Source organism: Manis javanica, chromosome 12 (genome assembly GCF_040802235.1).
Source record: "Manis javanica isolate MJ-LG chromosome 12, MJ_LKY, whole genome shotgun sequence".
NCBI classification, from domain to species: Eukaryota; Metazoa; Chordata; class Mammalia; order Pholidota; family Manidae; genus Manis; species Manis javanica.
Window position 1 is genome coordinate 86,159,678 of NC_133167.1, and position 25,742 is coordinate 86,185,419.

The 25,742-nt window shown below is 36.9% G+C and overlaps 1 protein-coding gene across 9 annotated transcripts in view; it reads left to right on the forward strand.

Annotated features, from left to right (window-relative positions):
* The window catches only part of ADAM32 (ADAM metallopeptidase domain 32), a 132,323-nt gene that overhangs the window by 26,200 nt on the left and 80,381 nt on the right, over positions 1 to 25,742 (forward strand). For all 9 annotated transcript variants that reach the window (XM_073218973.1, XM_073218975.1, XM_073218974.1 and 6 more), the window contains 8 exons: positions 6,063 to 6,124; positions 8,376 to 8,451; positions 9,527 to 9,603; positions 10,913 to 11,090; positions 13,775 to 13,843; positions 17,028 to 17,099; positions 17,294 to 17,460; positions 24,667 to 24,748. In XM_073218973.1, the coding sequence (XP_073075074.1) occupies positions 6,063 to 6,124; positions 8,376 to 8,451; positions 9,527 to 9,603; positions 10,913 to 11,090; positions 13,775 to 13,843; positions 17,028 to 17,099; positions 17,294 to 17,460; positions 24,667 to 24,748 (783 nt within the window). The remainder of the gene's footprint in view (positions 1 to 6,062; positions 6,125 to 8,375; positions 8,452 to 9,526; positions 9,604 to 10,912; positions 11,091 to 13,774; positions 13,844 to 17,027; positions 17,100 to 17,293; positions 17,461 to 24,666; positions 24,749 to 25,742) is intronic.

A 25,742-nucleotide genomic window follows, 5' to 3' on the forward strand; every position in this document is an offset into this window, starting at 1 on the left:
TATTGTAAATAGTGCTGCAATAAACATAGGGGTGCATCTGTCTTTCTCAAACTTGATTGCTGCATTCTTAGGGTAAATTCCTAGGAGTGGAATTCCTGGGTCAAATGGTAGGTCTGTTTTGAGCATTTTGATTAACCTCCATACTGCTTTCCACAATGGTTGAACTAATTTACATTCCCACCAGCAGTGTAGGAGGGTTCCCCTTTCTCCACAGCCTGGCCAACATTTATTGTTGTTTGTCTTTTGGATGGCAGCCATCCTTACTGGTGTAAGATTATACCTCATTGTAGTTTTAATTTGCATTTCTCTGATAATTAGCGATGTGGAGCATCTTTTCATGTGTCTCTTGGCCATCTGTATTTCTTTTTTAGAGAACTGTCTGTTCAGTTCCTCTGCCCATTTTTTAATTGGGTTATTTGTTTTTTGTTTGTTGAGGCATGTGAGCTCTTTATATATTCTGGACGTCAAGCCTTTATCGGATCTGTCATTTTCAAATATATTCTCCCATACTGTAGGGTTCCTTTTTGTTCTGTTGATGGTGTCTTTTACTGTACAGAAGCCTTTCAGCTTAATATAGTCCCACTTGTTCATTTTTGCTGTTGGTTTCCTTGCCCACAGAGATATGTTCAAGAAGAGGTCACTCATGCTTATGTCTAAGAGGTTTTTGCCTATGTTTTTTTCCAAGAGTTTAATGGTTTCATGACTTACATTCAGGTCTTTGATCCATTTTGAGTTTACTTTTGTATATGGGGTTAGGCAATGGTCCAGTTTCATTCTCCTACATGTAGCTGTCCAGTTTTGCCAGCACCATCTGTTGAAGAGACTGTCATTTCACCATTGTATGTCCATGGCTCCTTTATCAGATATTAATTGACCATATATGTCTGGGTTAATGTCTGGATTCTCTAGTCTGTTCCATTGGTCTGTGGCTCTGTTCTTGTGCCAGTACCAAATTGTCTTGATTACTATGGCTTTATAGTAGAGCTTGAAGTTGGGGAGTGAGATCCCCCGTACTTTATTCTTCTTTTTCAGGATTGCTTTGGCTATTCGGGGTCTTTGGTGTTTCCATATGAATTTTTTAATTATTTGTCCCAGTTCATTGAAAAATGTTGCTGGTAGTTTCATAGGGATTGCATCAAATCTGTATATTGCTTTGGGCAGGATGGCCATTTTGACGATATTAATTCTTCCTAGCCATGAGCATGGGATGAGTTTCCATCTGTTAGTGTCCCCTTTAATTTCTCTTAAGAATGACTTATAGTCTTCAGAGTATAAGTCTTTCACTTCTTTGGTTAGGTTTATTCCTAGGTATTTTTTTTTTGATGCAATTGTGAATGGAGTTGTTTTCCTGATTTCTCTTTCTGTTGGTTCATTGTTAGTGTATAGGAAAGCCACAGATTTCTGTGTGTTGATTTTGTCTCCTGCTACTTTGCTGTATTTTGACATCAGTTCTAGTAGTTTTGGGGTGGAGTCTTTAGGGTTTTTTATGTACAGTATCCTGTCATCTGCAAATAGTGACAGTTTAACTTCTTCTTTACCAATCTGGATTCCTTGTATTTCTTTGTTTTGTCTGATTGCCGTGGCTAGGACCTCCAGTACTATGTTAAATAACAGTGGGGAGAGTGGGCATCCCTGTCTAGTTCCTGATCTCAGAGGAAAATCTTTCAGCTTCTCGCTGTTCAATATAATGTTGGCTGTGGGTTTATCACAGATGGCCTTTATTATGTTGAGGTACTTGTCCTCTATTCCCATTTTGCTGAGAGTTTTTATCATGAATGGATGTTGAACTTTGTCAAATGCTTTCTCAGCATCTATGGAGATGATCATGTGGTTTTTGTCTTTCTTTTTCTTGATGTGGTGGATGATGTTGATGGACTTTCGAATGTTGTACCATCCTTGCATCCCTGGGATGAATCCCACTTGGTCATGGTGTACGATCCTTTTGATGTATTTTTGAATTCGGTTTGCTAATATTTTGTTGAGTATTTTTGCATCTACGTTCATCAGGGATATTGGTCTGTAGTTTTCTTTTTTGGTGGGGTCTTTGCCTGGTTTTGGCATTAGGGTGATGTTAGCTTCATAGAATGAGTTTGGGAGTATCCCCTCCTCTTCTGTTTTTTGGAAAACTTTAAGGAGAATGGGTATTATGTCTTCTCTGTATGTCTGATAAAATTCCGAGGTGAATCCATCTGGCCCGGGGGTTTTGTTCTTTGGTAGTTTTTTGATTACCGCTTCAATTTCGTTGCTGGTAATTGGTCTGTTTAGATTTTCTGTTTCTTTCTGGGTCAGTCTTGGAAGGTTGTATTTTTCTAGGAAGTTGTCCATTTCTCCTAGGTTTCCCAGCTTCTTAGCATATAGGTCTTCATAGTACTCACTAATAATTCTTTGTATTTCTGTGGGGTCCATCGTGATTTTTCCTTTCTCATTTCTGATACTGTTGATTTGTGTTGACTCTCTTTTCCTCTTAATAAGTCTGGCTAGAGGCTTATCTATTTTGTTTATTTTCTCGAAGAACCAGCTCTTGGTTTCATTGATTTTTGCTATTGTTTTATTCTTCTCAATTTTATTTATTTCTTCTCTGATCTTTATTATGTCCCTCCTTCTGCTGACCTTAGGCCTCATTTGTTCTTTTTCAATTTCGATAATTGTGACATTAGACCATTTATTTGGGATTGTTCTTCCTTCTTCAAGTGTGCCTGGATTGCTATATACTTTCCTCTTAAGACTGCTTTTGCTGTGTCCCACAGTAGTTGGGGCTTAGTGTTGTTGTTGTCGTTTGTTTCCATATATTGCTGGATCTCCATTTTGATTTGGTCATTGATCCATTGATTATTTAGCAGCGTGTTGTTAAGCCTCCATGTGTTTGTGAGCCTTTTTGCTTTCTTTGTACAGTTTATTTCTAGTTTTATGCCTTTGTGGTCTTAAAAGTTGGTTAGTAGGATTTCAATCTTTTGGAATTTACTAAGGCTCTTTTTGTGGCCTAGTATGTGGTCTATTCTGGAGAATGTTCCATATGCACTTGAGAAGAATGTGTATCCTGTTGCTTTTGGATGTAGAGTTCTGTAGATGTCTATTGGGTCCATCTGTTCTAGTGTGTTGTTCAGTGCCTCTGTGTCCTTACTTATTTTCTGTCTGGTGGATCTGTCCTTTGGAGTGAGTGGTGTGTTGAAGTCTCCTAGAATGAATGCATTGCATTCTATTTCCTCCTTTAGTTCTGTTAGTATTTGTTTCAGGTATGTTGGTGCTCCTGTATTGGGTGCATATATATTAATAATGGTTATATCCTCTTGTTGGACTGAGCCCTTTATCATTATGTAATGTCCTTCTTTGTCTTTTGTTACTTTCTTTATTTTGAAGTCTGTCTTGTCTGATACCAGAATTGCAACACCTGCTTTCTTCTCTCTGTTGTTTGCATGAAATATCTTTTTCCATCCCTTGACTTTAAGTCTGTGCATGTCTTTGGGTTTGAGGTGAGTCTCCTGTAAGCAACATATGGATGAATCTTGCTTTTTTGTCCTTTCTATTACTCTGTGTCTTTTGATTGGTGCATTCAGTCTATTTACATTTAGGGTGATTATTGAGAGGTATGAACTTATTGCCATTGCAGGCTTTAAGTTTATGGTTACGAAAGGTTCAGAGTTAGCTTCTTTACTATCTTACTGTCTAACTTAACTCGCTTGTTGTGCTGTTATAAACATGGTCTGATGATTCTTTATTTCTCTCCCTTCTTATTCCTCCTCCTCCCTTCTTCATATGTTGGGTGTTTTGTTCTGTAGTCTTTTTAGGAGTGCTCCCATCTAGAGCAGTCCCTGTAGGATGCCCTGTAGAGGTGGTTTATGGGAGGCAAATTCCTTCAACTTTTGCTTGTCTGGGAATTGTTTAATCCCTCCCTCATATTTAAATGATATTCATGCTGGATACAGTAGTCTTGGTTTGAGGCCCTTCTGTTTCATTGCATTAAGTATATCATGCCATTCTCTTCTGGCCTGTAGGGTTTCTGTTGAGAAGTCTGATGATAGCCTGATGGGTTTTCCTTTGTAGGTAACCTTTTTTTTTCTCTCTGGCTGCCTTTAATACTTTGTCCTTGTCTTTGATCTTTGCCATTTTAATTATTATGTGTCTTGGTGTTGCCCTCCTTGGATCCCTTGTCATGGGAGTTCTGTGTGCCTCTGTGGTCTGAGAGGCCATTTCTTCCCCTAGTTTGGGGATGTTTTTGGCAATTATTTGTTCAAAGACACTTTCTATCCCTTTTTCTCTCTCTTCTTCTTCTGGTACCCCTGATACCAGAATAATGCGAATATTGTTCCGTTTCGATTGGTCACTCAGCTCTCTTAGAATTCTTTCATTCCTGGAGATCCTTTTATCTCTCTCTGCATCAGCTTCTCTGCGTTCCTGTTCTCTGTTTTCTAGGCCATTAATGGTCTCTTGCATCTCGTCCGTTCTGTTCTGAAGTCCTTCCAGAGCTTGTTTTATTTCTGTATTCTCCTTCCTTAGTTCTTGCATATTTCTCTGCAAGTCCATCAGCATGGTTATGACTTTTGTTTTGAATTCTTTTTCAGGAAGACTGGTTAAATCTATCTCCCCAGGTTCCTTCTCAGGGGAAGGTGTGGCAGATGCCGAAGCTGTCTGGGTTAGTCGTGTCTGGATCATATTTTTTTGCCTTTTCATGTTGACAGATGCTATTGACTGTCAGCTGGGAGGGCCAAACTTTTCACGTGCTACTGGCCTTTCTTTACTGGGACAACTGCGACCCCTAGTGGCTTGTGTTGGGTAATTGCGTGTAGACTGGGTCTTTGTGTCTTGCCCGGCGGATATGGAGTTATTTCCCTTTCTGTGAGCAGGATCTGCCTTAGGCTGTTTCTCTGCTTTCGCAGCACCCGGAGGGGTAATGGCCCTGGGGGGCTGTTTGGCTGTTTACCTCCATGAGGGGTCTCAGAGCTGTTGCCCAGGGGATTAGTGCGCCTGGTTTTCCCTGTAATTTCCAGCCACTGGGTTGTGATCTGTGTTGTATCCGTCCAGCTGTTATGTCCCTGTCCCTTTAAGACTTTCAAAACGCACTCGCTTTTCTTTGTCACAGGGGCATCAGCTTCGGAACCCGCTCAGAGGTCTTGCTGCCCTATTTCCCTAGTTTCCAGCCCTCCACGCATGCACTGTGTCTGCGCTCTGGTGCGGGTGGCTGGGGCTGGGTGTTTAGCAGTCCTGGGCTCCCTCTCCCTCCCGCCAGGAGCTTGGGGGGGTGTGCTCAGGTCCTGCCAGGCCGGGGGTTGTATCTTACCCCTTTTACCAGGCGCTGGGCTCTCGCACATGTGGATGTAGTCTGGCTTTTGTCCTGTGTCTTCTGGTCTCTCTTTTAGGATTAGTTGTATTTGTTGTATTTTCAAAAATATATATGTTTTTGGGAGGAGATTCCCACTGTCATGTTGGCTCTGCCTCCTCTTTTTGTTTTTATATGCATTAAGTTTTATTTTCTTTAATGCTCTAGCTCTTGTTTTTTTACATGTTCTCTTTTGGTGGATAAAATCTCATCACTCAGTTTTACTGACCTTTTGATATTATAGCTTATATAACCATATATGTTTTAACTTGAAAATAGCAGTGACAGAGTCAAAAACAATACCAAATTTTGTCCAAGAATCTTTGGTTAGAAATAAACGAGGTAGACAATGTATTTTAGGAAAATGGTTAAAATATGTAGTTTTTGTGCTGATGGAGTGAGCTTTACTGATGTAGATACTTTATTATCCCAGTGATGCCACCTGAAAAGACATTACAGCAAAGCACATAGTCTCTTTCAGAAGAGTTTCAAATTCAGTTACATACAGAATTCTAATCCTATATAAACTCTTAGGTTGGGTTTATTTTTGTGAAAATAGTAAGAATAGATTGCATAATAAATAAGTGTTATAATTTTTGACATTCTGTTGCAGACTTTAAATCACGCATAGTTGGAGACACTTTAATCAAGACAGTCTAAGCATTGTTTGGAGGGATGAACTGATGTAAAATTGCTGTTTCACTTGTATTATATTTTTTTTCACACTCAGTTGTTCTGGATTCTCTAGGAACAGGTATCCTATAATATTCCAATAGATGAGAAGCTGTACACTGTGCACCTAAAGCCAAGGTAATTTTTTATTCTTTAGTTTTGGATTTTTTTTAAAATTTTTATTCGAGTTTGTGAACTTACAATAAATTTTTTGTTCTAATGCGTCTGGTGGTCTTTTGTGAATGGTGGGGGGCAGTCAGGAACAGAAAGAATAGGGACTCACCTCCTGAAGATTTATCCATACAGTGCCAAGTTGACAGAAGCTTCAGGACCTACATAATCAGGGCCGTATGTCACAATAAGAAGTAACTCTGACTGATTATATCACCTGGGGTCTGATCAGTGAGACAGGCCCACAGCCAGGGATATGGAATAAGGGATTTAATACAGAAATTGGATCATAATTGAGGAAGCTGTGAGTAGTTTATGGAAAATAGTACCATCCTTGTACCATTCTTCAGAGAATTGAGAAAATAACTGAAATAGGTTTCTGTAGTGTTTGACTCTCAGGTGGATACCCAGTTGAGAAAGGTTGGCTTGGAAGCAATTGGTGACTTTCACGAGGGCAGTTTCAGTTACATTTTGGGTGTTGAGCTATAGACTGCATGGTGTTAGGGAGGGGTGGATTGTGGGAAACTGAAAGCAGTAAATGTAAATAACTTTTTCAAAAATGTTCAGCAGAGAAGACTGGAGGCTCAAATGAATGCTTTTTAAGAAAGAAGAAACATTTTTTTGGTTAAGGGCAGGTATCTTAGAGGGAGATAGGTAAACAAGTGATTGACTATGTAAGATGTCAAAGAATGGCTTTGAGTAAAAAGAGAGTTAATCTCTTTTAAACAGATGGGAAGAAGAATATGGTAAATGACTGCCCAAAGGACTCTTAAGTGTACAAGAGGGAAAGTGATTTGAACATCTTATCAGGACTCTAAACAGTGGTAGTAAACATAGGGACTGGAGCATGGGAGATGGATAAAGCATGTGGATACTGTGTTGGGAAATTACCTGCATGATGATAGGACCGCATAATAACAATCAGAAAGCTATTACAAATACTTATTATGAGAAATAATGTGAAGCAGAACTATGACTATGTAGGTAGGATTTTGTTTGTTTTTTTAAGCTGAACTGAGGTGGCAGAAAAAAATATTAGCTAGCAGATTGAATCTATTGGTGGCGGAGATTTGGTGGGACAGTGAGGAGAAGGGGAACAGATCCAAGTCAGGGGAAGTATGTACTCATTTTTGGAAAAGTTGAGTTTGAAGCGCTTGTGGGATACTCCAGGAGAAATGTCCAGGGGGCAGTTAGGTTTAGTTGAGAATGTTAGAGTGGGTTGTGGGTTGCAAAGCCATCTTTTGTAAAGGTATAAACGAAGCACCAGAAATGAACAAGACAATCTGCAGAGGTGGGGCGAATGTTAAAGGTGTGAAGGAAAAATAAACCAGAATCGAATGCAGTGGAAACCTTTAAGGGAGAAAGCAAGGGTCCAGAGGAAGGGACTTATAAAAGACAGAAAGACCCGAGGGAAACCCAGGAGTGGCAGGGCTGAAACTGAAGAGAAGGTGGTTGAAAGAAGGAAGGTGCTCGGCAGCATAAAGTGGGTCAAAGTAGTTCTACCTGACTTCAAACTGGCTTTTGGATCTGACTCTTCGGGGGTTAGTAGTAACCTCTATGAGATGGTTTTGGGGAGGATTCCAAGAGAAGCTAGTCTGAGTGGTCTAGTGATGTCACATTGAATTGTGAGTGTAACTGAAACAGCATAATAACTATGGGGGCTGATTCCAGAGACAGTTGATCTTAGGCTTGTATTTTCAGATTAATAAGACTTTTACATAATACTCTTCCACTTCAGTATGAAGGATAATATGTATGTATGATAGTAAAATTTAGAAAGAACGGAAGAACAGAAAACTCATAATCCTGTATGAAGTACATGTCTGGAAATTTTAAAATGCTTTTCTCGCATCTTGTAGTCTCTTTTTGTTATTTTCATTAAAAAAGTCCACTAAAATAGTAAAATTATTTTGAGTAAATGTGTATGGCTGTGGATAAAATTGTATGTCAGAAGAAAATACTGCCTCTGTCAGGGTTTGACATACTTGTTCTCTAAAGGCTTGGACAGCAAACATTTTAGGCTTTGAGAGCTATACTATCTCTGTTCAAATGACTCAATCTGCTGTTGTAGCATGAAAGCATATATATATATATATATATATATATATATGTGAACAGCTGTGGTTGTGTACCAACAAAACTTCATTTAGTTTGCTGACCACTGCTTTTTATGTTACAAAAAGAATAAGCTTTAAAATTCTCTCTTTTTTATATTCAGATATTTTTTAGCAGATAATTTCATGGTTTATTTGTATAAACAAGAATCTGTGAGTTCTTATTCTCCAAATATTCAGGTAAGATTAAGTTCTATATTTTACAGATTTTTAAAACCTTTTTTACATTGATTAAATGCTTTCCTAATACAGAAGACACTATTCCAAAGGGATATAGTAAATAGATCTACTTATTGCTTCATTTCTTCCATTATTAGGCTTTCCTAAGATTTTGGTAAAGACAAACTAGATTGCCTTAAAACCTTCACTCTGCTTAGAACATAGGCACTAATTAATCAGTTTGCATTTTTTGAGTGTGAATGAATATAAAATTTAAGAACAATAATATCAATAAATATTACTGGACACAGAATCATACTTTGAAAACCTTTCCTTTTTTTAACCCCCATCCCTTCCAGTAATAAATACTATTGACTCTCTCAAATTATGTATACAGAATCCACCCTCTTCCTCCACCTCCATCCTCTGATAACCCTCTTTCCTAAGTAACCACCATATCTAGTTTGGATTATAGTCATAATCTCTCTGTTCTCACCCGTTGCCCATCTCCTGAGTCAGTTCTTAACATGGCAGCCCAATTGATCCTATTAAAACATAGTCAGATCTCATGTAGCTTCTCTGCTCAAAGTCCTCCATGGGATAATCTATCAATTACAAAGTGAAAACCAAAGTTACTAATAATGCTTCTTGCCTTAAAGACACACTTCCTGTATTAGTATAGCTTCAGAAACATTCTTTGGTTTCTGTTGATATGATGTATCTTTCTAGCTCTTTAATCTTCCTATGCCCTTACATTTTTAGCAAAATACTAGATTTTTAAAGAAATTCAGATTCACAATCTTTGTCTTTTAATTGATAACCTAAAATTATATACTGGGAAATAATTTTACCTAAAATATTGGTTATCACTTTGGAAGCAGGGTGTAAAATAATAACCCTAAGTATTAATCTGAACAGTAGCTAATATAGTAAAAGTGGAAAATACAGGGAGACTTCTGAATGTGACTTAATTCATACTGATAGAAGCCATGCAGACAGTGAACTATATTCAGAAAATTCTATCAAGCATAAAAGTAAGAGATCATTAGGAAGTTTTATCAGTTCCTAAGTAACAACTTACTTTTTTTCCTCCTAGACTCACTGCTACTACCAAGGGTACATAGAAGGATATCCGAATTCTGTTGTTTCACTCAGCGTGTGCTCTGGACTGAGGTTCTGTATTTTCTGTCGTTGACATGTGAACACCATAGTTATGATATTTGACTGCAGTGAATTAGTTGTGTTTATGTTACATGTAGAGCTAGAAGAGGATCCCCATTGTGCAGAATATTCAGAGATATCATCCTCTGAACATGTTTCTTTTCTTACTTCTCTTCACTTTCCCCACTGACCAGAGACATTTCAACTTCCTTGGGGGTTTGGATTTCCTAGTCTCCTTGCTCTGTGTCTTGTTTTTTTCTAAACTACAGAAATGACAATTGAATGTGCTTGACTATGGCAAGTTGGAAGAGCTGAGTTTAGGATAGCTTATTTTTTCAGCAAATAGAGTATTTTTGATACTTACCATATACCAGATACTAGCCTATTGTTGTTTGGAGATATGAAGATAAACAAGACATGCTTTTTTTCAAGGAAAACCATCTTTAGAGAGAACTGGAAAATTCTACAAAAACAACTAATTGTTAATGCAGTGCTCATATTTTACTAATAATATTATTGTCTTAAACTTTCTGAGAATTGTAGGATTCCTGCCTTAGTGCTCAGAGTTTTCCATTCCATGAGGAAATCCTTCACCTTCATTTTGTAACATCGAATCCTTGTTTTCACAAACAAATGTTCTTTAGTGCTTTTTATATGGGACCTTGAAATTTGTTTTTTTAGGAAGAAGTCACTTGAACTGTTACATGTATTCAGGAGGAATAGTTATAAAACTTGCCTATTCTTAAAAATCTTGCTTTTAGTTTCTTATTCAGACTATGTACATAAACAAAATGAACGGTTTTCATAATTATTGCTAAGTTTTATTTTTATAAATTAAATTGCTCATTATATATATATATATATTTATATATATATATATATATATATATATATATATATATATATATATATCCTTTTGTTACATAAGCAATGTAATTATTTTTCAAAAGCAGTGTCAACGAGAGATATACACAATTTCTTTTTATTGTTGCTTTCATTAAGTCACTGACTTGGCAGACAGGGGAACTGCCTAGCGTTTTAATGCTGTATACTTATACACCTAGAAGCTGATTACATAACTGCTGCTGCATTTATAATCACAAAGAGAGCGAAATGGAGCGCTGGCTTTGTGAATTGGAAGAGGTCTTCTGTCTCTTCAGGGTCATCTGCAAAATGGGTCAAAGTACTGAGTTCAAAAATGTTCTGTACATTCTCCTCCTATTCTTTCTCCTAAACCACTGCCTCCTCCGCCTTCAATACTGTCTGTTTTATAATAAAGATTTGATCAAAAGAACTTAAATGTTTATCCTTCACTTTACAGAGGAATACTGCAATTTGAAAATGTTTCTTATAGAATTAGACCTCTGGAACCTACAGGTGGATTTCAGCATCTTCTTTATAAATTAAGGAATGAAAACAATGAGTCTGCAGTTCATCCTGAAAATAATTGCAGCCTAGAACAAAGCCCTATGGACAATGGCATTTTTATAAGTGAAAAAGTGAGTTGTGTATGCTGTATTGCTACTTTCAAGGTAGTCATTGCTTTTATTTAGCTTATATTTAAAAAGAAATTTATTAACTTGTTTTATAGCTGTAACAAATACCTTTACTTGAGAAAATCCTCACATTTTCTTAACCTTACAACTTCTTTTGAACTATATACATCACCTTTTTCTCCTTGCTTCAACTTTTCAATATTTAGAAGTGTATATTCAATATAAACTTAAACTTGGTTACTGCTTTTGCCTCTGTATTCCTGGAAGTTTTTCTGTGAATGGTGTTGATACGTCATAGTCCACAGAATAAGGATGATAGAAACATAGCAAAGCAATAAGGTAGAATGAGCTCTACTCTTGAAGACTTCACGAGACTGTCACCATACCTCTTCAGATTTTTATGTGAGGGAGAAATGAACTCCAGTCTTGTTAAATGCACTATTACTTTTTGTGTCTCTGTAATAGCTTCTAAGCCTGCAACCAAAGAATACAGGGCCCCAGCGGCCGGTAAAATGTACCAAAGCTTCTGGTGCTGGCACATGCATGCTTATCACTTAGAGTGACACGTTATTAACTAAACACTGAACATTTTCTTTTCTTTCTAAGAACTTAGGAGGTCTACAATGGCTTAGATCATGCAATGTGTTGGACAGTGTTGCTGCTCTGCCCAGATCCCCTCAGATCCTTGTCTCACTCTGTTTTTGTGGCTATAGAGCACGAGGGTGGCACACCCTGTTTTGGTTGTGGTTTTGCTTAACATCTAGAATCTATGACTCTTTTAAAATATTTATTTGTACTTAAATTTTTTTCCAGTTTTATTGAGATGTAATTGGCATGTAACATTATATTAATTTAAGGTGTACAACATACTGATTTGACATTTGTATATTTTGTGAAATGAATACCACTGTAGGTCTAGTTAACATCCATTACCACTCAGTTACAAATTTTTTTTCTTGTGATGAGAACTTTACCCTTAGCAACTTTCAAATATACATTAAAGTGCTGTTAACTATAGTCACCTCTGTACATTACCTTCTCAGAACTTACTTATCTTATAACAGGAAGTTTGTACCTTTTGACCCCCTTCATGCATTCACCCCTTTATCCCCACTCTGCCTCTGGTAACCACCAATCTGTTCTCTGCACATGAAAGTTTGGTATTTTGTATTTGTTTAAACTACATATAAGTGAGATCATAGGTTATTTGTCTTTATTTATCTGACTATTTCCCTTTGCATTAGGCCCTCAGGGTCCATCTGTGTTGTCACAAATGGCAAGATTAACTCATAAGGGATGAAAGACTTGAACAAAAAACCCCAAACTGTAAAACTCTGTGAAGAAACATAGGTAGTAAGCTCCTTGATGTAGGTCTTGATGATGATTTTTTAAATCTGACACCAAAAAGCAAAAGCAACAAAAGTATAAGTAAATAAGTGAGGCTGCAACATCCATAAGAGCTGCTGCACAACAAAGGAAACTATCAAAAAAGTGAAAAGACAACTTACTGATGGGAGAAAATATTTGTAGATTTTATCTCTGATAAGGGACTAGTATTAAAAATGCATAAAGAAATTATATGACTCAAAAGCAAGAAAACAAACAACCCAGTTAAAAATTGGACAGAAGATCTGAATAGACAGTTTTCCAAAGGAGATTCACAGATGGCCAACAGACACAGGAAAGATGCTCCACATAGCTAGTCATAAGGGAAACACAAGTCAGATCCACGATGAGATATCGCCTCACCTCAGTCAGAGTGGCTGATGCACCAAGAGAAGAAATAAGCAAGTGTTGGTAAGGATGTGGAGAGAAGGGACCAGTTGTGCACTGTTGGTGGAAATGTAATTGGTGCAGCCACCAAGGTAAACAGTATGGAGGTTTCTCAAAATATTAAAAAGAGAGCTACTTTTTAAAAGAGATCCAGCAGTTCCAATTCTGGGTATTTATTCATAGGAAATGAAATCAGTATCTTGAAGAGATATCTGCACTCTTGTGCTCATTGCAGCATAATTCACAATAGCTCAGATACACAACCTTAATGTCCATTGATGGATGAAGGAGAGAGAAAATGTGACATATATAAAGGTATATAAATTTATACAATGGAATGTTGTTCATTCTAAATAAAGAAGGTAATCCTGCCATTTGTGACAATGTGGATGAAACTGGCAGATAATTATGCTAAGTGAAATAAACCAGGCACAGAAAGAAAAATACTGCATGAAACTCATGTGGAATCTAAAACAGCCAGGCTCATAGACACAGAGGGTAAAACAGTCATTGCCAGGTGCTGGGGACAAAGAGAAATGGAGAAGTGTTGGTCAAAGGGTACAAAGGTCAGTTATACAAGAGGAATGTTCTGATTTAATATACAATAATGTGACTATAGTTAGTAGCATATTATAAACTGGAAATTTGCTAAGGGGGTTGATCTTCTGTGTTCTCACCAAAAAAAGAAAATAAAATGGTTACGATGTGAGGTGGATATGTTAATTACCTTGAATGTGGCAATTATTTCACAGTGTATATATATTTGTGAAAATATCAAGTCTTATGCTTTATTTGTAAATATAATTTTTATTTGTCAGTTATACCTCAGTAAGGGTGAAAAGACTGTGAAAGTTCAGAATAAACAATTTATGAAAATTTTACATGTTTTTAAATACTGTTTTTCTTTTTTCTAGTCAGAATCAGCTACTCAAAATTTAATTCCTCTTTATCTAGAAATGCATATTGTGGTGGACAAAGTTTTGGTATGTGTTTTGCTTTTTCTTTGCATTTAAATATTTGATGTGAATGTATGATTATCTTTAATTAGAACTGAACTTAAAGATGCCAGTCTTCTTTCTCACATGTCACAGAAAAGTGGAAAAATGTGCAAACTGAAAACCAGATGTTTAAAATTACACTAGTGTTATCAAAAATGTTTTATTTGAAATCTTCACATAACAGTCCTGTATCACAAAATGTTTTTTGTCTTTTTTTTTTAGCTGGTACTTCCCATCAGGGCCTGTCTCAATCCACAATATTTTTGAATGGTGATTATTTGTTTTAAGTGAAATTCTTTGAGCTTCTAATTTCTGTTTTAGGGTACTTGAAAAGCAGTATGCAATCTAAGGAATGTTTCACCATATATGGTACTTGTTGGTACAAAAATGATGATAGTGATACCATTTATGAGAACTGCTTTCAATAATGTATCAAGGTTATTTTAAGCAGTTTTTGATGGTGCGCCTGTTCCAGTATGTTGTTTACCTGGTCTGAACCCACCTCTAGATCCCTGATTCCCGTAAACAATTTTAGGACCTCTGAACTTCAGGACTTGGGGTGATAATCTTGAACCCAGGCAGGTGTGTTTTTATTCCCCCTATATTTCAAAGATTTCAGAAAACAGGGATGAAAATTCCAGGCTTTGTTGTGATGATAGCATTTGGTTGGATGGAGTCCCACAGAGAATATGAGTCATGCTCATTCCCCTTCTGTTTGTAGGATTGCAGAGCTTGTCAGAGAGCCAGCCTTGGGGGTCAGAGACAGATGAGATTTGGAGGATATGAAAATACTTGGTTTATTGGAGTATAGGGAAAATGGCTAAGGAAACATTTAAGAAAAACTAAGATATTTCTAGGAATAATGACTAAATTTTCAGGGAATATTTTAAATTAGGAAAGTAATTTTTTTCCAGGATGGCTGTTTTACAAGCTTTTTGTCCAGATTTCCAAGTTTGCCAGCCAAAAAATGCTCCTTAAGCATCCCTTTTCTATGTTCTTATACATATTTACATATTCTTCTATAAAAAGAACATTGAGCCAGCTAGGACACCTGTGTTACTAGGTGTTAGGCATGGAAAGAACAACAATGATATTGTCTTTAATTACCTCACAAATTTCAAATCAACAGCTGTGGCTTTGTAAATCTGCACCATAATTGAGGGAAGCATATGGTATATAAAAACACAGCCCAATAATGGAGAAAGACAGAAACACACAGCTGTAACCTGGGGCACTATACCAGCATGCAAGGAGGTGTTTTAAAATGTAGGGTGTTTTTACTATATGAGGTCAACAGATCAGGAGATAGTTGCTGTTGGAAAGAGTTAGCTATTCACAGTTCCCAAGAGGAGAGGTTACAGCACGAGAAGCCAGGGTAGGTGAGGAGAGAGGGTGACAGATTCAGAGTAATACAGATTCTTATTCTAGTAATCAGCTAGGGCACAACTTGCGCAGGATCCTTGATTGTGGTTTTCATGGGAAAGAATGTGTGAGGCCAGGTAAACAGGTTTAGGACTGGCTAGTTTGTAATAATTCCAGTGGTTCTGGGGTACAGGGGTTGTCTCTAGTTGTCTGGTACCTGGCCTTCAGGTGATTAGGGCAAGGGAGTTAATGGCTTGGATAGGAAGAACCTCATGAAGGAGGTGGTTGGGGGCTGAGTTCGAGATTGGTTAATTTGTGTAGTAGGGGGAGGGTGGGACCAGTGAAGACTTTGTCTAAAATATTTCTTTGCAAGGGTAGGTAAATATGAGAGAAGGTTCTTTTTAGAATACTGCAGGAAATTTAGGATGAGTAATATACAGGGTTGTAGAAGGTGGATGGAAAGCAATGAAATGAAGAATGGACAGTCACTGAAAAATTTTAAGCAGGGAGTGACACGTTCATGTTTTAATTTTAGAATCATCATTTTTATAGTAGTGTAGGGACTGGATTACTGGTGGGAAAATTGGGGAAGGAGGAACCATTTAAGAGACTCTTCTAGTAATAAAGTTGGAAATTTATAAGTTAGTAGTGTTAGTATAGAAAGAAAAGGACAATTTTAAAAGCTCAGTGAGGTTGAATTAGGACTTCTAAGTTGACTTGATTTATTAAGTTCACTGAATAAGTTTCTTGTGCATCACCTTGATTCCAGTTACTGTTCTGTTTATTGGGGATAGAGCAGCGAACACAACAGAAGTTCTGTTCTCATGAACATGTAGTGTAACAAAAGTGGGGGGTTATAGGTGATAATACTATTCATTAAAGTAGTGGAAATGTAAATAGGCATAGATATTGGAGGGCAGATAGTGACTTTAGTTTTGGAGGTGTTTAATTTGAGGGTCCTGTGGAACATCTAGGAGATACAGTACTTTAGGGAGATGATTTATAGATATGGAATTTGGCAGTGGCACATTCCACAGAGCTCATTTCAGATTTCAACAGGTAGAAACACACTCAGTTGTGTGTGTGTGTGTGTAGTTTCAGGCTGTAGTATTGCATATGTAGCCTTGTGTAACCATCTCTACAAGGAAGACACTCAGTAGTATCCTCACCATAGACTCCCTTACGTTAGCTCTTACAGTCACACCCATTTCCCCCGCATGCCTCCTTAACCTCTGGCAATCACCAGTCGGCTTTCATCTCTATGATTTCAGGAATATTACATACATGTCATCTCGAATACTCAGCATACGTTCTTGAGGTTTATCCAAGCTGTTCCATATATAAACAGTTAAGCTCCTTTTTATTACTGAGTAAGTAATCCATGGTATGAATGGACTATAGTCTGTTTAACCACTTAACCACTGAAGGACACAGAAGTTGTTTCCAGTTTGGGGCTATTATGAGTAGAACTGTTATGAACATTCATGTGTAGGTTTTTTGTGAGCATCCAGTTTTTATTTCTTTGGGATCAAGGCCCAGAAGTGTAATTGCTGGGTCATATGGGAAGAAGATTTTTATTTGTTTTGAAAGAAGCTGCCAAATAACTTTCCAGAATGGCTGTATGATTTTCCATTCCACCAGCATGTAGGAGTGATCTAATTTATATTCATTTCTTTTATTTATTACTGTCTATTCTGAATTCTTCTAATCCCAAAGCAGCCTCAAATCTCTGAGAATAGATGGAGAGTAAATATCAAACATATTGCATAACAAAATATTTAAATTTAAAATTAATTCTCTTTTTCAGTATGATTACTTGGGCTCTGATAGCATGAAAGTAACAAATAAAATCATCGAAATTATTGGCCTTGTAAATTCGGTAAGTAATTTCCTTTTCATATTGGGTAGAAAAATACATACTAGTTTTAAAATTATAGTTTGAATAAACTTGATGTGGCATTTCTGAATAATTAAGTCATCCATGTAAACTGAGTGTAAAACATTGAGTTAATCTTTTTGGTTATTATAAAATAAAAAATTAATTTTTCATGTATTTATCTCTTCTGTTTTTAGATGTTTGCCCAACTTAAACTTACTGTTGTACTGACATCATTGGAATTGTGGTCAGATAAAAATAAGATTTCTACAGTTGGTGAGGCAGATGAATTATTGCATAGATTTTCAGAATGGAAAAAGTCCTATCTTACCCTACGGCCTCATGATATTGCATATTTATTCATGTAAGGATAATGTTTCAGTTTTCTTAGAAAACAAAGATCTATGATGACATAGCTTAATTTAGGGAATTGTTATTCATTTCTGACTAGTCACACTTTGATTATTCGTTATGTGCTTTTTTCAGGCCTCAAGCTCTCTTTCTGGTTGTCAAACAATAAAAAAGATAGCTAAAGTTTATTTCCATGCTTATCAACCTTTTACTGATGAAAAGATTGAGATTTCAAGAGGTTACACAATGTCAGAACTTTGATATCTAGTGGTGTATCTATGGTTTGAACCAACAGTTTATAACTCCAGAGCCTATAATCTTAACCGCTATGTGAAAAGATGGGATTTATCTTATGAAGTTTATACTTTTGTTAGCGAGTTTTAATCAAAGACTTGGTAAAGTGGGTTGTTAATATTTTATCCTAAGGAAATTTATGCATGATTTAAAAATTTTAGTTTCTTCTTTAAGATTGTATATCATTGATATACAATCTTACGAAGGTTTCACATGAGCAACATTGTGGTTTCAACATTCCCCAATATTATCAAGTCCCTCCCATCCCATTGCAGTCATTGTCTACCAGCATAGTAATATGCTATAGAGTCACTATGTGTCTTCTCCATACTGTACTGCCTTCCCTGTGACCCACCTATATTGTGTGTGCTAATTATAATGCCCCTTATTCCCCTTCTCCCTTCCTCCCCAACCCCTTCCCTTTGATAACCAGTAGTCCCTTCATGGAGTCTGTGAGTCTGCTGCTGTTTTGTTCCTTCAGTTTTGCTTTGTTGTTATACTCCACAAATGCGGGAAATCATTTGGCACTTGTCTTTCTCTGCCTGGCTTATTTCACTGAGCATAATATCCTTTAGCTCCATCCATTTTGTTGCAAATGATAGGATTTGTCTTCTTCTTATGGCTGAATAATATTCCATTATGTATGTGTACCACATCTTTATCCATTCATCTACTGATGGACACTTAGGTTGCTTCCATATCTTGGCTATTGTAAATAGTATTGCGATAAACATAGGGGTGCATATGTCTTTTTGAATTCTCTAATAATTCTTTGTATTTCTGTGGTGTCTGTAGTGATTTTTCCTTTCTCATTTCTGATACTGTTTGTGTGTGTAGACTCTTTTTTCTTGATAAGTCTGGCTAGGGGTTTGTCTATTTTGTTTATTTTCTCAAAGAACCAGGTCCTGCTTTCATTGATTCTTTCTATTGTTTTATTCTTCTCAATTTTATTTATTTCTTCTCTGATCTTTATTATGTCCCTCCTTCAAGTGACTTTGGGCCTCATTTGTTCTTCTTTTTCTAGTTTAGTTAATTGTGAGTTTAGACTGTTCATATGGGATTGTTATTCTTTCCCGAGGGAGGCCTGTATTGCAATATACTTCCCTGTTAGCACAGCCTTCACTGTGTCGCACAGATTTTGCGGTGTTGAATTACTGTTGTCATTTGTCTCCATATATTGCTTGATCTCTGTTTTTATTTGGTCATTGATCCATTGGTTATTTAGGAGCATGTTGTTAAGCCTCCATATTTTTGTGGGCTTTTTTGTTTTCTTTGCATAATTTGTTTCTAGTTTCATACCTTTGTGGTCTGAGAAGCTTGTTGGCACAAATTCAATCCTTCTGAATTTACTGAGGGTCTTTTTGTGGCCTAGTATATGATCTACTCTGGAAAATGTTCCATATGCACTTGAAAAGAATGTGTATCCTGCTGCTTTTGTGTGAAGTGTGCTTTAGATGTCTGTTAGGTCCATCTGTTCTAATGTGTTGTTCAGTGCCTCTGTCTCCTTACTTATTTTCTGTTTGGTTGATCTGTCCTTTGGAGTGAATGATGTGTTAAAGTCTCCTAAAGTGAATGCATTGCATTCTATTTCTCTCTTTAATTCTGTTAGTGTTTGTTTCACATATGTTGGTGCTCCTGTATTGGGTGCATAGATATTTATAATAGTTATATCCTCTTGTTGGACTGACCCCTTTATCATTATATAATGTCCTCATTTGTCTCTTGTTACTTTCTCTATTTTGACACCTATTTTGTCTGATACAAGTACTACTACTCCTGCTTTTTTCTCCCTATTATTTTCCTGAAATATCTTTTTCCATCCCTTCACTTTTAGCCTGTATGTGTTTTTGTGTTTGAACTGAGTCTCTTCTAGGCAGCATATAGATGGGTCTTGTTTTTTTTATCAATTCTGTCTTTTGATTGGTGCATTCAGTCCATTTACTTTTAGGGTGATTATTGATAGATGTCTTCTTGTTGCCATTGCAGACTGTAGATTTGTGGTTGCTGAAGATCTAAGGGCAGCTTCTTTCCTATCTAACAGTCTAACTTAACTCACTTATTATGCTGTTTCAAACACAATCTAAAAGTTCTTTTTATTTCTCCCATCTTCTCCCTCCTTCACTCTGTATATATTAGGTGTCATATTGTGTACTCTTTGTGTATCCCTTGACTGACTTTGTGGGTAATTGGTTTAATTTTATATTTACTTAGTAATTAATTGGTGTACTTACTTTACCGTGGTTTTATTTTCTCTGGTGACAGCTATTTAGCCTTAGGAGCAGTTCCATCTAGAGCAGTCCCTTTAAAATACACTCTAGAGATGGTTTGTGGGAGGTGAATTCCCTCAACTTTTATATATCTGGAAATTGTTTAATCCCTGCTTCAAATTTAAATGATAATCTTACCAGGTAGAGTTATCTTGGTTTGAGACCCTTCTGCTTCATTGCATTAAATATATCATGCCAGTCGCTTCTGGCCTGTAAGGTTTCTGCTGAGAAGTCTGATGATAGCCTGATGGGTTTTGCTTTGTAAGTGATCTTTTTTCTCTCTCTAGCTGCTTTTAAAGTCTGTCCTTCTCCTTGAACTTTGCCATTTTAATTATTATATGTCTTGGTGTTGTCTTCCTTGGGTCCCTTGTGTTGGGAGATCTGTGCACCTCCGTGGCCCGAGAGACTATCTCCTTCCCCAGATTGGGGAAGTTTTCAACAATTACCTCCTTAAAGACACTTTCTATCCCTTTTTCTCTCTCTTCTTCTTCTGGTACCCCTGTAATGTGAATATTGTTCTGTTTGGACTAGTCACACAGTTCTCTCAATATTCTTTCATTCTTAGAGATCCTTTTTTCTCTCTGTGCCTCAGCTTCTTTGTATTCCTCTTCTCTAATTTCTATTTCATTTATTGTCTCCTCCACCATATCTAATCTGCTTTTAAAACCTTCCATTGTATGTTTCATTTCTGATACTGTGCTCTGTATTGATTGGATCTTCAACCGGAATTAATTCCTGAGGTCTTGAATATTTTTCTGTATCTCCATGAGCATGTTAATGATTTTTATTTTGGAATCTCTTTCAGGAAGATTCGTGAGGTTGATTTCATTTAAATCTTTCTCTGGTGTATTCATGATTTTGCTTTGAACCAGGTTCCTTTGACATTTCATATTTCTATGTGGCGCCCTCTAGTGCACAGAAGCTCTGCTCTCTGGAGCTACTCAGCCCCTGGAGTGATGTCTGGGGGAAGGGAAAGAGGTGTTTTCTGCTTCCTGGCTGCTATGCCTGTCTCCACTGCCAGAACCAGTAGGTTGAGCACACAGGTGTAAGCCTCTATGCTTTGTGTTTTTATTTACTGTAGGCAGGGCTTCCCTCTGGTTGGCCTAACGATGGGGTAGGGTTTGCCAGTTTGTGAGCAGGTGGGGCTGGCCTGGAAGAAGGTGCAGCAGGCTGTGTATCATGGAGGGGGTCCTTGGATCTGCATAGCAAGCCAAGAGGCTGGAGCGCCTGAAGATTGTGAAAGTTCCCAACCTGCTGGGCAGAGTGCACCCAGACAATTTTGTCTACCTGTCCTTTCTCCTGAGCAGTAAGCTCTGTGCAATCCTTGCCCTTTTAGCAGCCTTCTCACTTTTAGGAAGTCTTTCAAATTGCCTGCCTTTCTTTTGTCCCAGAGCAGCCGGATATGGATCTCTGCTTTCCACAAGAGGTTGGAATCTTAGTCTCTCCGGGTATTCTGCCTGTCTTAGCTTTCCAACCCCCACAATCACGAGAGCACATTGAAATACAGGTTTCTGCTCCCAGAGCAGATCTCCAGAGCTTGGTATTCAGCAGTCCCAGGCCTCCACCCCCTTCCCACTCCATTTCTCTTCCTCCCACAGGTGAGCTGGGGTGGGGAAAGGGCTTAGGTCCCCCTGGACCATGGCTTTGGTACGTTACCCTGTTCCATGAGGTTTATTCTTTTCTCCAGGTGTATGCAGCCTGATGCAGCCCTCTTTCCTTTTGCTCTTTCAGAATTAGTTGTATTAATTAAATTTCTATTATATGTGGTTTTAGGAGGAAGCTTCTGTCTCATCTCACGCCATCTTCCCCTCCACTTTTATTTATTTATTTATTTATTTATTTATTTATTTATTTATTTATTTATCAATCAATTAATTATTTTGGTATTGTTAATGTCTGATTACATGAGCAACATTATGGTTACTAAACCCCCCTCATTTTCAAGTCCCCACCACATACCCCAATACAGTCACTGTCCATCAGCATAGTAAGATGCTGCAGAACCACTGCTTGTCTTCTCTGTGTTGCACATCCCTCCCTATGCCCCCCCACATTATACATGCTAATCGTAAGGTCCCATTTCTTTTTCCCCACCCTTATCCCTCCCTTCCCACCCATCCTCTCCAGTCCCTTTCCCTTTTGTAACTGTTAGTCCTTTCTTGGGTTCTGTGATTCTGCTGCTGTTTTGTTCCTTCAGTTTTTCCTTTATTCTTTATATTCCACATATGAGTGAAATCATTGGGTACTTGTCTTTCTCCACCTGGCTTATTTCACTGAGCATAATACCCTCTAGCTCCATCCATGTTGTTGCAAATGGTAGGATCTGTTTTCTTCTTATGGCTGAATAATATTCCATTGTGTATATGTACCACATCTTCTTTATCCATTCATCTACTGATGGACACTTAGATTGCTTCCATTTCTTGGCTGTTGTAAATAGTGCTGTGATAAATATAGGGGTGCATGTATCTTTTTGAAACTGGGCTCCTGCATTCTTAGGGTAAATTCCTATGAGTGGAATTCTGGGGTCAAATGGTATTTCTGTTTTGAGTTTTTTGAGGAACCTCCATACTGCTTTCCACAATGGTTGAACTAATATACATTCCACCAGCACTGTAAGAGGGTTCCCCTTTCTCCACATCCTCACCGACATTTTTCCCCACTTTAAAAAAATTTTTTTTACATATTTACTGATGTAAAATTAACAAGTACAATTGTATGTATTTAAGATGTACAATGTGATATTTTGATATATGTATACATTGTGAAATTATTTTCATAATCAAGCCAGTTAACTTATCCAACTTACATAGTTTCCTTTTTTTGTGGTGAAAACACTTTAGATCTACTCTCAGCAAATTTCAAATACACAGTGCAGTGTTATTAACTATAATCACCATGCTGTATATTTAATCTGCAGGATTTACTCATCCTGCATGACTGAAGCTTTGTCCTCTTTGACCAACATCTTCTCATTTTGTCCATGTCCCAACTTCTGGCAGCCACCATTCTATTCTGTGCTTTTTGAGCTTGACTCTTAGATTCTACATATTAGCGAGATTGTACGGTATTTGCCTTTTTATGTGTGACTTTGTTCACTTAGCATAATGCCATTCAGATTTATCCATGTTGCAAAAAGCAGGATTTCTTTCCTTTTTAAAGCTGAATGATATTCCATTGTATATATACATCACATTTTCTTCATCCATGCATCTGTCACTGAAATGGGCCTCTTGGACACCATCCTGCATAGCTGGGGGTGCTCACAGTGCCCTTGCCTGCCCCTATGGGAGAAATCAGCTGAGGACATCTGCCTTGGGAACGCTGATGTGGGGAAAGCGAACCTGTTCTTACCTTCTTTGTGTGTCTGCTTTTGGATTTTTTGCTCTGATGGGATGCTGGGACCTCTCTGAACTCTTGGGCTCCCATAAAGTACTCTCACTGGGTGATTGTTAAGAGTTTTTTTTCTCTAGGAAGATGAGGGCTGAAAACATATTCTGCCATCCTGTTGATATCACTCCATAAGATTAATGTTAGTATATTATCTCTACTTGCTTGTAGTTTACAGGAAAAGAATGAGAGCAAAAGATGGGGGAGGAAGGGAGAGAGGGAGGGAAAGAAGGAAAGGGAGGGGAAAAGGCTCAAAGTAGTGCATAAAAGGCCAAATTAAAGAAGTGCTAATTAAATTTGAAGTGGGAAGGCAGAGTTAGGCATGTTTAAACTCAGAGAAAGAAGATAGAAAATATTCCAGGTTATGGAAACAATGCACTTAGAGGCATGAGACTAAATACTTTTGTAGTTCTTTTCAGAGAGTTAGAACTGGAGTTGAACCTTTGAAGGAGAGAAAACTTACAAGAAATACTGAAGAAGTAAATTAGTAAATCTTGACAACTGATTTGAAGTGGAGAATGGATGGGCAGTATTAAGTTAAAAAAAGTGTCTTTACATACATGCTGGAATGTTTGTTTTGGTGGAGCTCTAAAGATGGTAGAATATGTTGGAGCATCTATACCTTAGTGGTTGAGAGTATGGCTCTGGATTCAGACTGCCCAAGTTCAAATCCTTCAGTGGCATTTATTAATTGTGCTACCTTTGGAAAATTTATACTTTCCATCTGATGTTTTATTTATTCGATGTGGATAAAAATAATACCTATTTCGCTGGCTTGATCTGAGGATTAAGCAGAATAATTTATGTAAATCTCTGAGAGTGGTGCCATTATTAAGTGACAATTTATATGGGCCTTTACTCAAAGTAGAAATAATAATATTAAGTGGTAGAACAATGAGGTCATTACTATGAGAAACTATGAGAGTGAAAAATTTGAATCTACTTATTAAAACTATTTTTCATTGTCATTCAACAAAATATTTTTGATCAAAATATTTGATTAAAAATGTGGGTAACCCTACCCAAATGTGAAGAAAACAGTAAAACCACTAAAAGTGTGGGTCCATTAAATATGTTTTAGAAATTCAAAGTGTTTAATCTTATTCAATTAGGAGTATCTTCCAAATTTGAAATAATTAAAGATATATGGAAAGGTTATACCTCAATTTACTTGAGACCAGGATTTTATATACTACAAGTTGTTAGCAGGAATGCTCACATTTGAATGTTACTCAAAATTAATTATAAATATATACTTATTTATTTAGCTCTAGAGATCATCAAGAGTACATGGGAGCAACATTTCCTGGAAAGATGTGTGTTGCCCATTATTCTGCAGGAATTGTTTTGGTATGTAATTATTTGATATTATTAAAAAATGTATACACTTAAAAATTATTCACCAATATAGCATATTTTTTTTACGGGTTATATTTATATTTCCTTTAGAGATTGCATTTATATTCCATTACTGTTAAAAATGTGAAATGTGTGGAAAGAGTCTTCTCTAGAACAAGTGCCTTGTTTGCAATTGTTTGAAAGTGCAATGAAAACATCATAAAGATGCATTTCTTACTATGTAGAATAGTGCATCAGGAAAAACTACCTGTAAGGAAATTTCTGTAATCCAAATAGGTTTTTGTTTATAGACATAAAATTGGAGAAATAGCCTTATAGATACAGTTTCAAAAATCAAAACAAATGGTCTGTCAAAAAGTATATCTTTTGTTTCAAACCTTGAGTGTTAAAAAGGAACTTTTATGTCTATTTCAAATCTTTATAATACTCACACACACACACACACACACACACACACACACACACACACACACACATATAAATTATTGGTACAGTTTAATTAGATGTATCAGTGAAAGGTAAAGGAATGCCTTAAGCCATTTTCCCATCCTATTCATCCTTCTTAAAGGTAAGTTTAAGTACTACATAAATTTTTAAATTCCAAATTAATGTATGTTTTCATATCCTTTTTTAAAAGTACATATAGGAATATATAAGGAAATGCATATGCTCTGGCATCTTCTGTCTCAGGAAGCCATAACCACTGTTAATGTTTTGATTGATATGTATCTTCTACTTTATATCTCCTCCTGTGACTCCCTCCTTCTCTTTTTGCAAAAATGGGTTTCTGCAGCACATGATTTTATTTCTGATACTCTTTTAATACAGAATTTATGCATGTACATTAAAATTGTTTTAATTATAGGTATAAAAAGCAAAAATTGACAGTAAAACTCTCTTTTATCCCCTTCATGTACTCCTATTTAAAGTTTATAATTTCTGTTTAAATTTTTTTTATAGTTACACACTTTTACCCCTACTTTGA